The sequence below is a fragment of the Carcharodon carcharias genome, chromosome 6, assembly GCF_017639515.1.
Source record: "Carcharodon carcharias isolate sCarCar2 chromosome 6, sCarCar2.pri, whole genome shotgun sequence".
NCBI classification, from domain to species: domain Eukaryota; kingdom Metazoa; phylum Chordata; class Chondrichthyes; order Lamniformes; family Lamnidae; genus Carcharodon; species Carcharodon carcharias.
In genome coordinates, this window is record NC_054472.1 from 14,999,928 (window position 1) to 15,012,384 (window position 12,457).

A 12,457-nucleotide genomic window follows, 5' to 3' on the forward strand; every position below is an offset into this window, starting at 1 on the left:
GAGGGGAACTTCCAGGTGGTGGTGTTCCCATCTCTCTGCTGCCCTTGTCCTTCTAGATGGTAGTGGTTGTGGGGTTTGGAAGGTGTTGCCTAAGGAGCCTTGGTGAGTTGCTGCAGTGCATCTTGTAGTTGCTATTGTGCGTCGGTGGTGGAGGCAGTGAATGATTGTGGATGTGGTGACAATCAAGCGGGCTGCTTTGTCCTGGACAGTGTCAAGCTTCTTGAGTGTTGTTGGAGCTGCACTCATCCAGGCAAGTGGGGAATGTTCCATTACACTCCACACCTGTTCCTTGTAGATGGTGGACAGGCTTTGGGGAGTCAGGAGGTGGGTTACTCATCGCATGATTCCTAGTGTCTGACCTGCTCTTGTAGCCCAGTTCAGTTTCTGGTTAATGGTAACCCCTAGGATGTTGATAGTGGGGGATTTAGTTATGGTAATGCCATTGAACATCAAGGGGCGATGATTGGATTATCTCTTGTTGGAGATGGTCATTGCCTGACACTTGTATGGCACGAATGTTACTTGCCACTTGTCAGCCCAAACCTGGATATTGTCCAGGTCTTGCTGCATTTGGACTTGGACTGCTTCAGTATCTAAGGAGTCGTGAATGGTGCTCAACATTGTGCAATTATGAGTGAACATCCTCACTTCTGATGCTATTATGGAAGGAAGGTCATTGATGAAGCAGCTGAAGATGGTTGGGCCTAGGACACTACCCTGAGGAACTCCTGTAGTGATGCCCTGGAGCTGAGATGATTGACCCCCAACAACCACAACCACCTTCCTTTGTGCTAGGTATGATTCCAACCAGCGGAGAGTTTTCCCCCTGATTTCCATTGACTCCAGTTTTGCTAGGGCTCCTTGATGCCACACTCGGTCAAATGCAGTCTAGATGTCAAGGGCGGTCACTCTTACCTCATCTGACTGAGCAGGTGAGTGAATGAGTGGGTGAGTGAGTGGGTGGGAGAGTAGGTGTGAGAATGAGGTCTGAGCGAGTGTCTGGGTGAATGGGCGGGTGAGCGAGTGGATGGGTGAGTGAATGAGTGAGTGGGTATGAGTGGATAGGTGAGCGGATGAGTAAATGAGCAGGCGAGTGAGTGTGAGTGGTCGAGTGAGCGAGTGGGTGAGTGGGTGGGTGAGTGAATGGGTGAGTGAATGGGTGTGAGTGATTGGGCGGGTGAGCGAGTGAGTCAGTGAGTAAGTGGGCGGGTGAGTTACTGAGCCGGTGTGTGAGTGGTTGAGTGAATGAGTGGGTGAGTGAGTGGGTGAACGAGTGGATATGAGTGGGTGGGTGGGTGAATGACTGGGTGGGTGAGTGAATGAGTAGGTAAGCAAGTGGAGGTGATTGGGTGCATGAATGAGTGGATGAGTGAGTGAGTGAATGATTGGATAAGTGACTGGGTGAGTGAGTGGGCGGATGGGTGGGTGAGTGGATCAGTAGGTCTTTGGGTGAATGAGTGGATGAATGAGTGAGTGAGTGTTGGGCGATTGAGTGGGCGAGTGGGTGAGTGAGTGGCCAAGTGGGTGAGTGATTGAGTGGGTGGGTGAGCAAGTGAGTGTATGGATGTGTGTGGATGTGAGCGAGTGGGTGAGTGAATGGGTGAGTGAGTGGATGTGGTTGGGTAGGTGAGTGATTGAGTGGTGGGTGAGCAAGTGAATGTATGGATGTGTGTGGATGTGTGAGTGGGTGAGTGAGTGGGTGAGCGAGTGGGTGAGTGAGTTGATGTAACTGGATGTGTGAGTGGGTGGGTGAGTAATTGGGTGGGTGGGTGAGAGTGTGGGTGAATGAATCGGAGGATGAGTGGGTGGGGGAGTGAATAAGTGGATGGGTGATTGAGTACGTGGGTGAGTGGGTGAGCAAGTGGATATGAGTGGGTGCATGAGTGGGTGGGTGAGTGAGTGAGTGGATAAGTGAGTGACTGCGTGAATGAGTGCGTGGATGAATGGGTGAGTGAGTGGCTGAGTCAGGGAGTGGGTAAGTGGGTAAGTGAGTGGGTGGGTGAGTGAGTCAGGGTGTGAGGTCATGTGTTTGGAAGTTGCTGTCACAGGAGTCCTGGTGATTTCCTGTGGTGCACCTTGCAGATAGTATACACTACTGCCACTGTGCAATGGTGGTGGAGGGAGTAAATGTTGAAGGTGGTGTGGGTGCTAATCATGCAGGTTGCTTTGTCCTGGATGGTATTGAGCTTCTTGAGAGAGCTGCACTCATCCAGGCAAGTGGTGGCTACTCCAGCACACTCCTGACTTGTGCCTTGTAGATGGTGTTCAGGCTTTGGGGAGTCAGGAGGTGAGTTACTTACCTCAGATTTCCCAGTCTCTTGATCTGTAGCCACAGTATTTAAATGGCTGGTCCAATTCAATTTCATAATGTTGCTAGAGGGGGATTCAGTGATGGTAATGCCATTGAATGTCAAGAGGCAATGGTTAGATTTTCTCTTGTAGGAGATGGTCATTGCCTGGCACTTGTGTGGCATGAATGTTACTTGCCACTTATTAGCTCAAGCCTGGATATTGTTCAGGTCTTGCTGCATTTGGACACGGACTGCTTCAGTATCAGACGAGTTGCAAACGGTGCTGAACATTGTGCAATCCTCAGTGAACATCCCCACCTCTGACCTTATGATGGAAGGAAGGTCATTGATGAAGCAGCTGAAGATAGTTGGGCCTAGGACACTATCCTGTGGAACTCCTGCAGTGATGTCCTGGGACAGAGTTCGGACAGAGATTAAACAGACTTCTAGGGTAAGTATTCAGGTAAGTAGCACATATCTAACACAAGCTTCTGATGCAGAGATCAATGTAAGAGACATTCATGGAGGGTCCCAGGCAATGCAAATCAGCCCAGGCCAATTACAGTGCATGTGCGCATGTCAGGACATTCAGGGTTTCGATGCACAGCAGCAGCCCAAGTTCAATGCATCACTCCTCCTGATACCAGAACATCTTGCCCATTAGGTCAGAGAGGCAAAAGCTTAGTCAAAGATTTAGGTTTGAAGAAGTGTCTTAAAGGAATAAAGAGATGTGGAGAGGCCGAGAGGTTTAGAGAGGGTATTCCAGAGCTTGGGCCCCAAGCAGCTGTTTGCACAGCCACCAATGGTGGAGTAATTAAACTTGGGGCTGCACAAAAGGTCAGAAATCTAAGTATCATTGAGGCTCTTCAACCAATCAGAGTTAAGAATCTTCACTGAGACATGCAGGGTCTAAATTTGATAGTCCCCTCACATGGAGGAAGACCAAGAAGACAGAGATGATGAAGATGGACTGTCACTCAATTTCATACTCATGGCCATCAGCTGACATAGCGAACAATTGCAGAATGAAGGCATCATGACTGTTGCCAGGAAACCGGACATTGACTTGTACGATTTCATGCCTATGGTCACACAGCAGCTGAACATTGAGGGAGTGGAATCCCTGCTGGGCAGAGTTGACATGGTGTCTGCAAAGTGATGTGCATGTAGTCAATGGTACCCTGCACTATGGGGGAACCTCCAGTCTTAATAAAGCCATATGCTCACTCTGAACGAAATCTAGTTAACCTTGAATGAAAAGTGAGCCCCAGTGAGCTCCCTCACACAACAAAGGGCGGCAAGATGTTGCAAATATCTCCAACCTGCAAGGAGCCAAACACACAAAGGTTCATTGCCATGGTCGCCTTCACAGTCACTGTTAATGCCATTCTGGCCCTGCTCTGAGGTCCTGGTTTTGGGGCTCAGTCCTGAGCCCCGGGTGGGGCTAGGCATACAGGACAGACAGGTGCTAAAAATAGCCCAGCTGGTCAGCATACCAGTTGGTTCCATCTTGCCATTTTTCTGGAGGTGAGCTGGCGAGTTGTCTGGGTAACCAACATAGCTCATTTTATACCCATTGAGGCCAATTAAAGGATGCTGACTGGAGGCCTCCAGGTCACTACAGGTGGCGAAAGTCAGTTGGGGCACCTGGAAGTGGCATCTGGTGACAGGCCGAGTAGCCACCATTCCAGGCAGGCCTAGAGGAGCAAGATCCGCTCCAAGTCACTCAGCACCCTGACTTAGAAATATATCCCCATTTCTTCACTGTCGCTGGGTTAAAATCCTGGAACTCCCTCCCTAACAGCACTGTGGGTGCACCTACACCACATGGACTGCAGCAGTTCAAGAAGGCAGCTCACCACCACCTTCTCAAGGGCAATTAGGGATGGGCAATAAATGTTACCCTATCCAGCGATGCCCACTCCCATGAACACATAAAAAAAACGATTACATTTATAATTTAACGGAAAGTCATATAAAGGTTGGGCATACACGTGGGATTAAAGTAAAAACTGAAATATCAGAAATAAACTTTTTTTCAGGTTCAGTATGTTCAGATATTTTATTATAACCCTTTAAGTGAATATTTATGGACAAATACAGGATGAATATAAAGATTGACAATTGTTAGGGTGCACTGATTAAATAAGCTTTTATCCTATTGGTTCGCTTAATAATGTAATGAAACATTATGAAAGTAATTTTGAAACAAAATGATAGTAATAATGAAACAAATGAATCTTTGTGGATATTTAACTCGCTCCTTCCTAAGCTTTGTGTTGAGTTTGCTTTATTTTGCTTTATTCTTCTGTTAAATAATTTTGTCACCTTGGGCAAAGCAATTATTTTAAGCGTTTAGTTCTGTCGTAACTATGGTTTTATTTAGTGTGTAACGTACCTTTAAGAATAATGCTTGTTAGGCAAGATCGTATGATCTGTAATATCCAATAGGGGGGTAGCATGGACTCCCTCATGAGTTAGTGTAGAGATAGAGTTGGAGTTGAAAGCACACATGTAGTTGCTGCTGAGTATATTGTAAATAAACTTAATGTTTCCACCCAAGAAGTGTCTGCAGACCAGTTCTATCATTAATAGCACAACTTGGCCACCCTACAACAACTTCACACTCTGCAATGCTCAAACACCTCTAATGTTACAGCAATAAAATTGATGGTCAGAACTAGATTTATGGTATAATATGTTACAAAATTAAAAGACTTTAAAAAAATTAAATTAAAAATTTGGCCTTTTGGCTTTTCTTCCTCCCTCTCATGCTCTCTTTTATTAACTTACATTTATGGCTTAATTTATTTTGAACTGACTGACTGTATTCTAAGTATTCCACATCTTTAGTTCCACTCTGTTTTGAGGTGCAAAGCATTTTCCCAGGCCCCTGAAACATTTTTTTGGGGAGTTCGGAGCCAGGTCGGACAGATTGGGTGGAAATGAAGCATCAGGCAATGGCCACAAAATTTGATAAGGCCCAACACTGTGGCGGGGATTGCCATGTGTGTTTAAGCCGTGTTAAACTTTATCCTGCCTGATCACTTGCACCATTGTAGCATGCAGTCAATGTGAAGCGCACTGTTCAGCCGCTGCTGTCTGAGCAGGGGGCGCAAAATCATTAGGGCTAGCACTACTTAAAGCTACTTTGTGCAGCCAGCCTGCATTTCTTAATGGGGAGATGCATTCTGCAGCAGTTGCAGCAATTGCTGGAAATGGTTGCAGAAGAGAGTGTAAGCAAGAAGAGCACTGACTGATGGAACAACATGGCAGAGAGCAGGCTACCAATGGTGCTGCGCTGGAGTCCTTGTTCAAGGAGGTGCAGGAGAAGGAGAGATGTTACCCACCAGCAGGGGGCCAGGAAACACAAGAAATGGGCGCAGGAGTAGACCACACGGCCCATCGAGTGGGCTCCTCCATTCAACACGATCCTGGCTGATCGCGGCCTTCAACTCCATTTTGCCTCCAGACAAACTCTTCCATGGCAGTGGGAGCATGTATCTGTGGATTGTAGCCCAGAGGACCTAGATGCAGTGCTGAGTACAATGATCTCACATGAGTGATCAAGGTCAGGAAATGCACCTTTGAACACCACATCCCACCAACTGCACCATTAGCCTCAGACACTGCTTAGATCACCACACCTACCAACGATGCTTGTCATTCACAACTTGTAACATTGATATGCCTCATATACTTAGCACTGCTGCAAGCTTCACACTCACATCTCCCAGCTTGCACATATTGCCAGCCATTCAACCATAGCTGCCATATCACCCAAGCACACTCAGTGATACACTTCTCTGTTGCAGGACCACAACGGGAGGCAGCAGGAGCTAACTGGCAGAGGTCAGGGACCAAGGCTGCATGTCCTCCACCCCAATGGAGGTTACAGTGCTTGCCACCACTGGAGCAGCCATGACTGAGACCAGAGCCAGTAGCAGCACTGACACTATTGGAAGTGGCAATGTCCTCATACCTAACCCTCCTTCTTACATCCCACTTTCCCCCCCATCCCACAATCTCCCCTGATTTACAAGCTACAGATGGTGTAAACATGCACCTCTTGCTTTCGCCACCTACCCTCAAAACAACCTCACCCATTGTGCCTTTCTCCTTTCAGATATCCGAGAGCTTCAAACCTGGTCAGGTAGTGGTGGAAAAGAAGAAGGCAGAAGAGCCGGAACGCAGCAACGAAGAAGAGACGCCATCACTTTCTCTCACACTCACAGCTACAAGAGCTCAGTTACTGACACTGAGCATGCTTAGGGGTGGGACCTGCATGTGGTGAGACTCTGAGCAAGTGTGACCTGCATCCCAGGTGGGGGCAAGGGTAGCGCAGGTGCCAGCTCACTGGAGTGTGAGGCAGAACTGTTTCTGATGACCCGGATGCCATTTTAGGCCCAAAATGGTTTGGGCGCGACACAACCGAACTTCCCCAGTAAGAGTATAACTGCGCATCTGTGGTGGCTGCTGCCTGGTTGTGCCTGGGTAAGGTCACTTGAAAAATGCAACTGTAACAAAATAAGAAATGTAGAAAGGAGAAGTTATGAACGTTTGTTTTTGATGATCAAAAACGCTGGGAGCTTTCACTTTGAGTTTTTAACACTCTGCAGTCAGTGATCTGAAGAGGTGCTGAATTGGCAAAACCTTTCAGCTTAGTACTAATCTTTTGCCTGTCCCAACTTGCCGTGCTAACACAGTAAAGCTACTGCACTGGGTGTACACATATATGTATAGTTCTATCATCGCAGATCCCTACCTTGCACAGTTTTCAAATTATTTTGTCTGTTTTTATTAGCATGGAGAATCATATAGCACAGAAGGAAGGCATTTGGTGCATCAAGTCTGTACCGGCTCCCTAAAAGGGCCGTCCAATCAGTTCCACCCCCCTGCCCTTTCCCCAAAGCTCTGCAACTTTATCATTTTTAAACAGAGAGCCAATTCCCTTTTGAAAGTTCCCATTGAGTATGCTTCCACCACCCTTTCAGGTGGTACATTCCAGATCATAACAACTCGCTGAGTTAAAAACAAACGTACATTGTAAAAATAGTTTCATCTTGCGTCGACTCTGATATTTCTCCTAACTGAATGAAATGTGTATTATCATGGTAATGAATGGTTAATTAAATGTCATTAGGCACACTTAAAATCAAGTTCTATAAGAGTTAGTCAATCTTGAGTGCAACTTGGCTTGTTTAAGTTCTGCATGTCGCCATTGCAATGCCAAACAGCCACTGCACTAGCTTTATGCTAGATTTGTACATTGCTACAATGTACAAAAGTGACTTTTAAACTGCACAGTCTAGTCACCCTAGTACAGCAATGGACAAGTTTTAAAAGCATTCGAAAAATTCCATTGCGAACTTTATGCTCCAAGCTGTCACGTACATGATCTTTAATTTGCAAACGTGAATGTGAAAAGACTAGGAGGATCCATATCGAAGGAGAGTCCATTTTCTGCATGTTACTTATTTATGTGTTTTTGTAGGAGGTGAAATCAATTTCATTGATTTTTTACCTTTTATTCACTCCACACTCCTGCTAATCACAGCAGCAGGAGGATGGTGCTCGATGTGGAGGCTATCAGATCTTGTAAACAAAGCACTATCAAAAATCTCAACCTTGTCCTACACAAAAACAAGTCTTGTACATGTATTATTTTTGAAATGAGAGTCATGACAAGCAGTCAGTGTTAATCGTTGAAAATGTTTAAAGAATTACAGTACGTTAAAAGAAAATTCACGAGAACAATGAGGAGCCGTGACTGACCAAACAAACTCTCCAAAACTTGCAATATGCTAACCTGTCATTACTTGTCTCCACTGCCAGTTTTCATATCTCTTTTGTTACTAAGGATGATTTTTAGTGGTGTGTCACCATTCACTAAGAAAATATTTTGTGGTTTCTTCTCAGTTAAGGTGTTGGAACCTAGCCATGTGGTTGATGCAGCCTGTATGGAAAAACCTGTGACCACCTCTCAAAGTGACTGAGCGAGGCTGCACTGTTCAATGCTGGCTTATTTTTTTTTGTGTGTCCCTTTAAAAGTGTCCCAGGAGCTGCATAGCCACTGGACTTGGGTGGTGCTGACATGCTACACTCCAATTTGAAAAGCCATTGTATTCAGTATCTCCCCCTCGTCCCTGTTTTGCGAAAATACATGGAATGCATGCCAATTATTTTAAGCTGTCTTGACTGACGCAAAATACTAAATGATAATAATTTGATGCACTTATGTGTCACAACCTTTCCACGTTCGCTGTGTGCTGTTCAGATAGGTTGCATCTTTGAACAATGACTAATCAAATTCATTTGGGGGGGGTGGGTTTGGGGGGGGTCTTCCTTATCTCACTAGGTGGCAGTGTACGACTACATCTGGAATGATGAGCTCACCATGCACCCGTCCTGGAGCTGTGCATCCCAGGAGTGCAATCAAACCTGTGGTTCAGAGGCCGGCTGCGGAGAGATCACCACTCATGTGTCCATCTACATCATACACCTCAGTAGCTTGCAAGAGCTGTACAGGCATTTCCTTCGGCTGCCTGATGGTGCCATTGTTGAGGTATTTAAAAGAAAATATATTTTATAGCCTTGTTTAAGGGTTGTTACAAACTGGAACATTAACCGATTAAGCCTAGAATGTGCTGTGTTCATTTAGATACGGAATGGTTTAACCAGACATGCCTTTATTTATTTCCTCCCTGCATTGGCACAACATGACAAAATATAATTTGCATGAAAATAGAATGGTTGTCAAACGACACAAGCCAGTCTCAGCCCTTAAGAGCTCAAAAGAATATCTCCAGCAATCCATATTTGCCACTATTCATCTTCATTTTTTTTTACTGAGCAGCAACGTGGTCGCATTGATTCTCTTTTCCTCCAAATTATCATCAGTTTTGTGTTACACTTTTATTACTGTCGATGAAATGTTGTGACATTGTTGCACCCAGCAGGCTACAGTAAAATCTTTTATCATGCGCAGTAAAATGCTGGTAATTTGTAACTTGGGTTTTACGACCAGGAAAATGTATGAAGTTCATTATCCAATTGCCAAATAAATATTTCCTTAAATTTATTCAGTCACGGAAGAGAGATTTGGGGCATTCTAAGAAAAGTGGCGGCTCTGGCATTTTATAAGTAATAGAAAATATTGATTGCATCTACGATTTTCAGTTTGACGACCTGATTAAAGAAAGACTTGTGTTTATGTAACACCCTTCACCAACACAGGATGGCCCAAAGAACCTTACAGCCAGTTAAGTAATTTTGAAGTGTTGTCACTGTTGTAATGCAGCACATGCACGCAGTAACCTCCAACAATGTGATAATCATAGAATTATGGAATAGTTACAGCACAGGAGTTGGCCATTTTGGCCTGTCGAGTCCATGTTAGCTCTTTCGAAAAGCAGTCCAGTTCATCTCACTTGGGCTGCTGCGGCTCAGAGGGTGACACTCTCATCTCTGAGTCAGAAGACTGGGAGTTGAAGTGTCACCTCAGCACTAAAATCACTCCAGTGCAGCACCGAGGGAGTGCTGGATGGTCAGTGGTGCTGTCTTTTGGATGAGAGGGTAAACTGAGGCCTTGCCTTCCCTCTCAGGTGGATGTGTAAGATCCCATGGTGCTATTTTGAAGAACAGCAGAGGAGTTATTCCTGACCAATACTTATGCCTCAAAAAATGTCACAAATACAAATAACCTGCTCATTATCACATTGCTGTTTGTGGGATCTTGCTGTGCGCAAATGGGTTCCTGCGTTTCCTACATTACAACCGTGACTGATTTTGATTGGCTGTAAAGCACTTTGCGATGTCCTGTGGTCATGAAAAGGGCTATATAGATACGAGTCTTTATTTCATTCTGTCCCTATTTTCTTACAACTTTTTTCTCCTTCACCATTTTGTCCAATTTTCTTTTGAAGACCACTGTTGAATCTGTCTCCACCACCTTATCAGGCAGTGTTCATCATGTTGCGTTTGGTTCTTTTGCCAGTCAACTGCAATCTATGATCTCTGGTTCTCGATCTTTCAGCCATTGCAATCAGCTCCTCTTTATTAACTCTAAGAAATCCTTCATGATTTTAAACACCTCCACCAAATCTTGTCTTAGTCTCCTCTGCTCTAAGCTGAACATCCTTAGCTTCTCCAGTCCATCCAAACTGTAATCTCTCATTCTAGTACATCACTTACCTTCACTGAAGCCTTCAAGTCCTTCCTAAAGTGTGGTGCCCAGAACTGGACAGAATACTCCAGCTCCGGGTGAACTAGTATTTTATATAGGTTTAGCACAACTTCCTGGCTTTGATGGTGGTGCAGTGGTAACTTCACTGGACTAGTAATCCAGAGGCCCAGGCTAATGTTCTGGGGGCATGGGTTCAAATCCCATCCTAGTCTAGTTTCAGTAATGGTCACCATGACAGCTGTTATTGATTGTCGTGCAATCCCACCTGCCCTTTAGGGGAAGAAATCTGCCATCCTTACCTGGTCTGGCCTCCAAGTGACTCCAGACCCACAGCAATGTGGTTGACTCTTAACCACCCTATGAAGTGGCCTAGCAAGCCACTCAGTTCAAGGGTCATTAGGGATGGACAGCAAATGTTGGCCTTACCAGTGACGTCCACATCCCATGAAAGAATAAAGAAAGCCCAGGATTCCTTATGCTTTATTAACAGTTTTGTTAACCCATCCAGCCCAGCGTTCCCTCAAATTCTTTTTTTGCAAGGGGGCATGCATGGGCAATTTGGTCAGTTGCGGTGACCCTTTATTTTTGTGTGGCCTGGCACTCCCGATAATTAAAGAAGCTGACTAGTGTGTGGCCTTCTGTGTTTCTATGTGCTTGTGCTGCCCAGAGGGAACATTGGTCCTTACGCCTTCAAAGATTCATCTTGTGTTGTCTCTTCTCATTCTTCCTACCAGAATGTATCACCACATACTTTTCTGCCTTGAATTTTGTCTGCCATTCCCCCAGTCAGTCTAGGTCCCCTCAAAGTCTATTACCATTTTCTCCCTGGTTTACTGCACTTTCATCTCTGATTATGACCTGAAGTTGTCTAAGTGATATTGATTGAGAGATAAATATTCACTAGTACACTGGGTACAACTCCCCGCTCTTCTTTATAATCATGCCATGGGATCTTTCACATTAACTCAAGAGAGCCGACAGTTTAACCTCTCGTCCAAACAGTACCTCACCTACTGCGGCACTCCCACTGCACTGGAGTGTTAAACTGGAGTTTTGTGCTGAAGTTCAGGAGTGAGATGTGAACCCATAACCTCTTAACTCAGAGGCAAGAGTGCTACCAACTAAACTACAGGTGACACCAATATTTAACTGAGCGATAAGTATATCCAGGGCCTGGGAGGTTTGGGGGTGGGGGGCAGTTTTGCGCATGGTACTAACCACTGGGGCCCATGCATTTGGTGGGCTCTGGCTTGGACAGCACTGCCTCTCTCTCCAGTGGCTGTTTCACACCTCAATGTGCCTGCAAACAAGTGTGCAGCTGGCCCTCCGCTCCGGGACTTAGTTCCGTAGTATAAACGGTTATTGGAGGAAGAGCCCAAGCCCAAGTGGCCACTTGTTTTGACAGCCAGGATGCATTCTAGGTAATGAAATCTGCTCTTGGCCACGCTCACATCTTCCCTGTGCAGTCACCGGCCCACTAAAGGACCATAGGAGTTAAGATGGTGGAGTGGGCCGGAGAGGCCAGGGGAAGCGGTACTTGTAGCGACAGTGAAACCCGGGCAGCTGGATAGCAGATAGGACGGGGAAGAAGCACGTCTTGCTAGCTTCACAGCCGTCACAAACTCCTCCTCCGTGATAAAATCTCTAAACCTGCCTGGCCCAGGGGTGGGGTGGGGGAGAGTGAGGGAGTGAGTGTGAGACTGAGTGAGTAAGTGTGAGAGTGTGTGAGTGAGTGAAAGTGAGCTAGAGAGTGAGTGAGTGAATGTGTGTATGTGTGTGTGGGTGTGTGGAGAGTGAGGGGCAGGAAAATAATTCTAAGACTGGGAATGAGCTACACACATACGCACACACACACACACACACATACACACACACCCGCACCCCCACCCCCAGCCCTCCCCCTCCTCCTCCTCTTCCCTCCCCAAAATCCTATCCACACACCAGGCTGGGTGAGGAGGAACAACCCAGGCTGAAAGGCAAC

At 45.9% G+C, this 12,457-nt stretch overlaps 1 protein-coding gene across 1 annotated transcript in view; it reads left to right on the forward strand.

Annotated features, from left to right (window-relative positions):
* ofcc1 (orofacial cleft 1 candidate 1) overlaps positions 1–12,457 on the forward strand; it is a 333,910-nt gene that overhangs the window by 246,686 nt on the left and 74,767 nt on the right. The window contains exon 22 of the mRNA XM_041190069.1: positions 8,650–8,856. Coding sequence (XP_041046003.1) covers positions 8,650–8,856 — 207 coding nt within the window. The remainder of the gene's footprint in view (positions 1–8,649; positions 8,857–12,457) is intronic.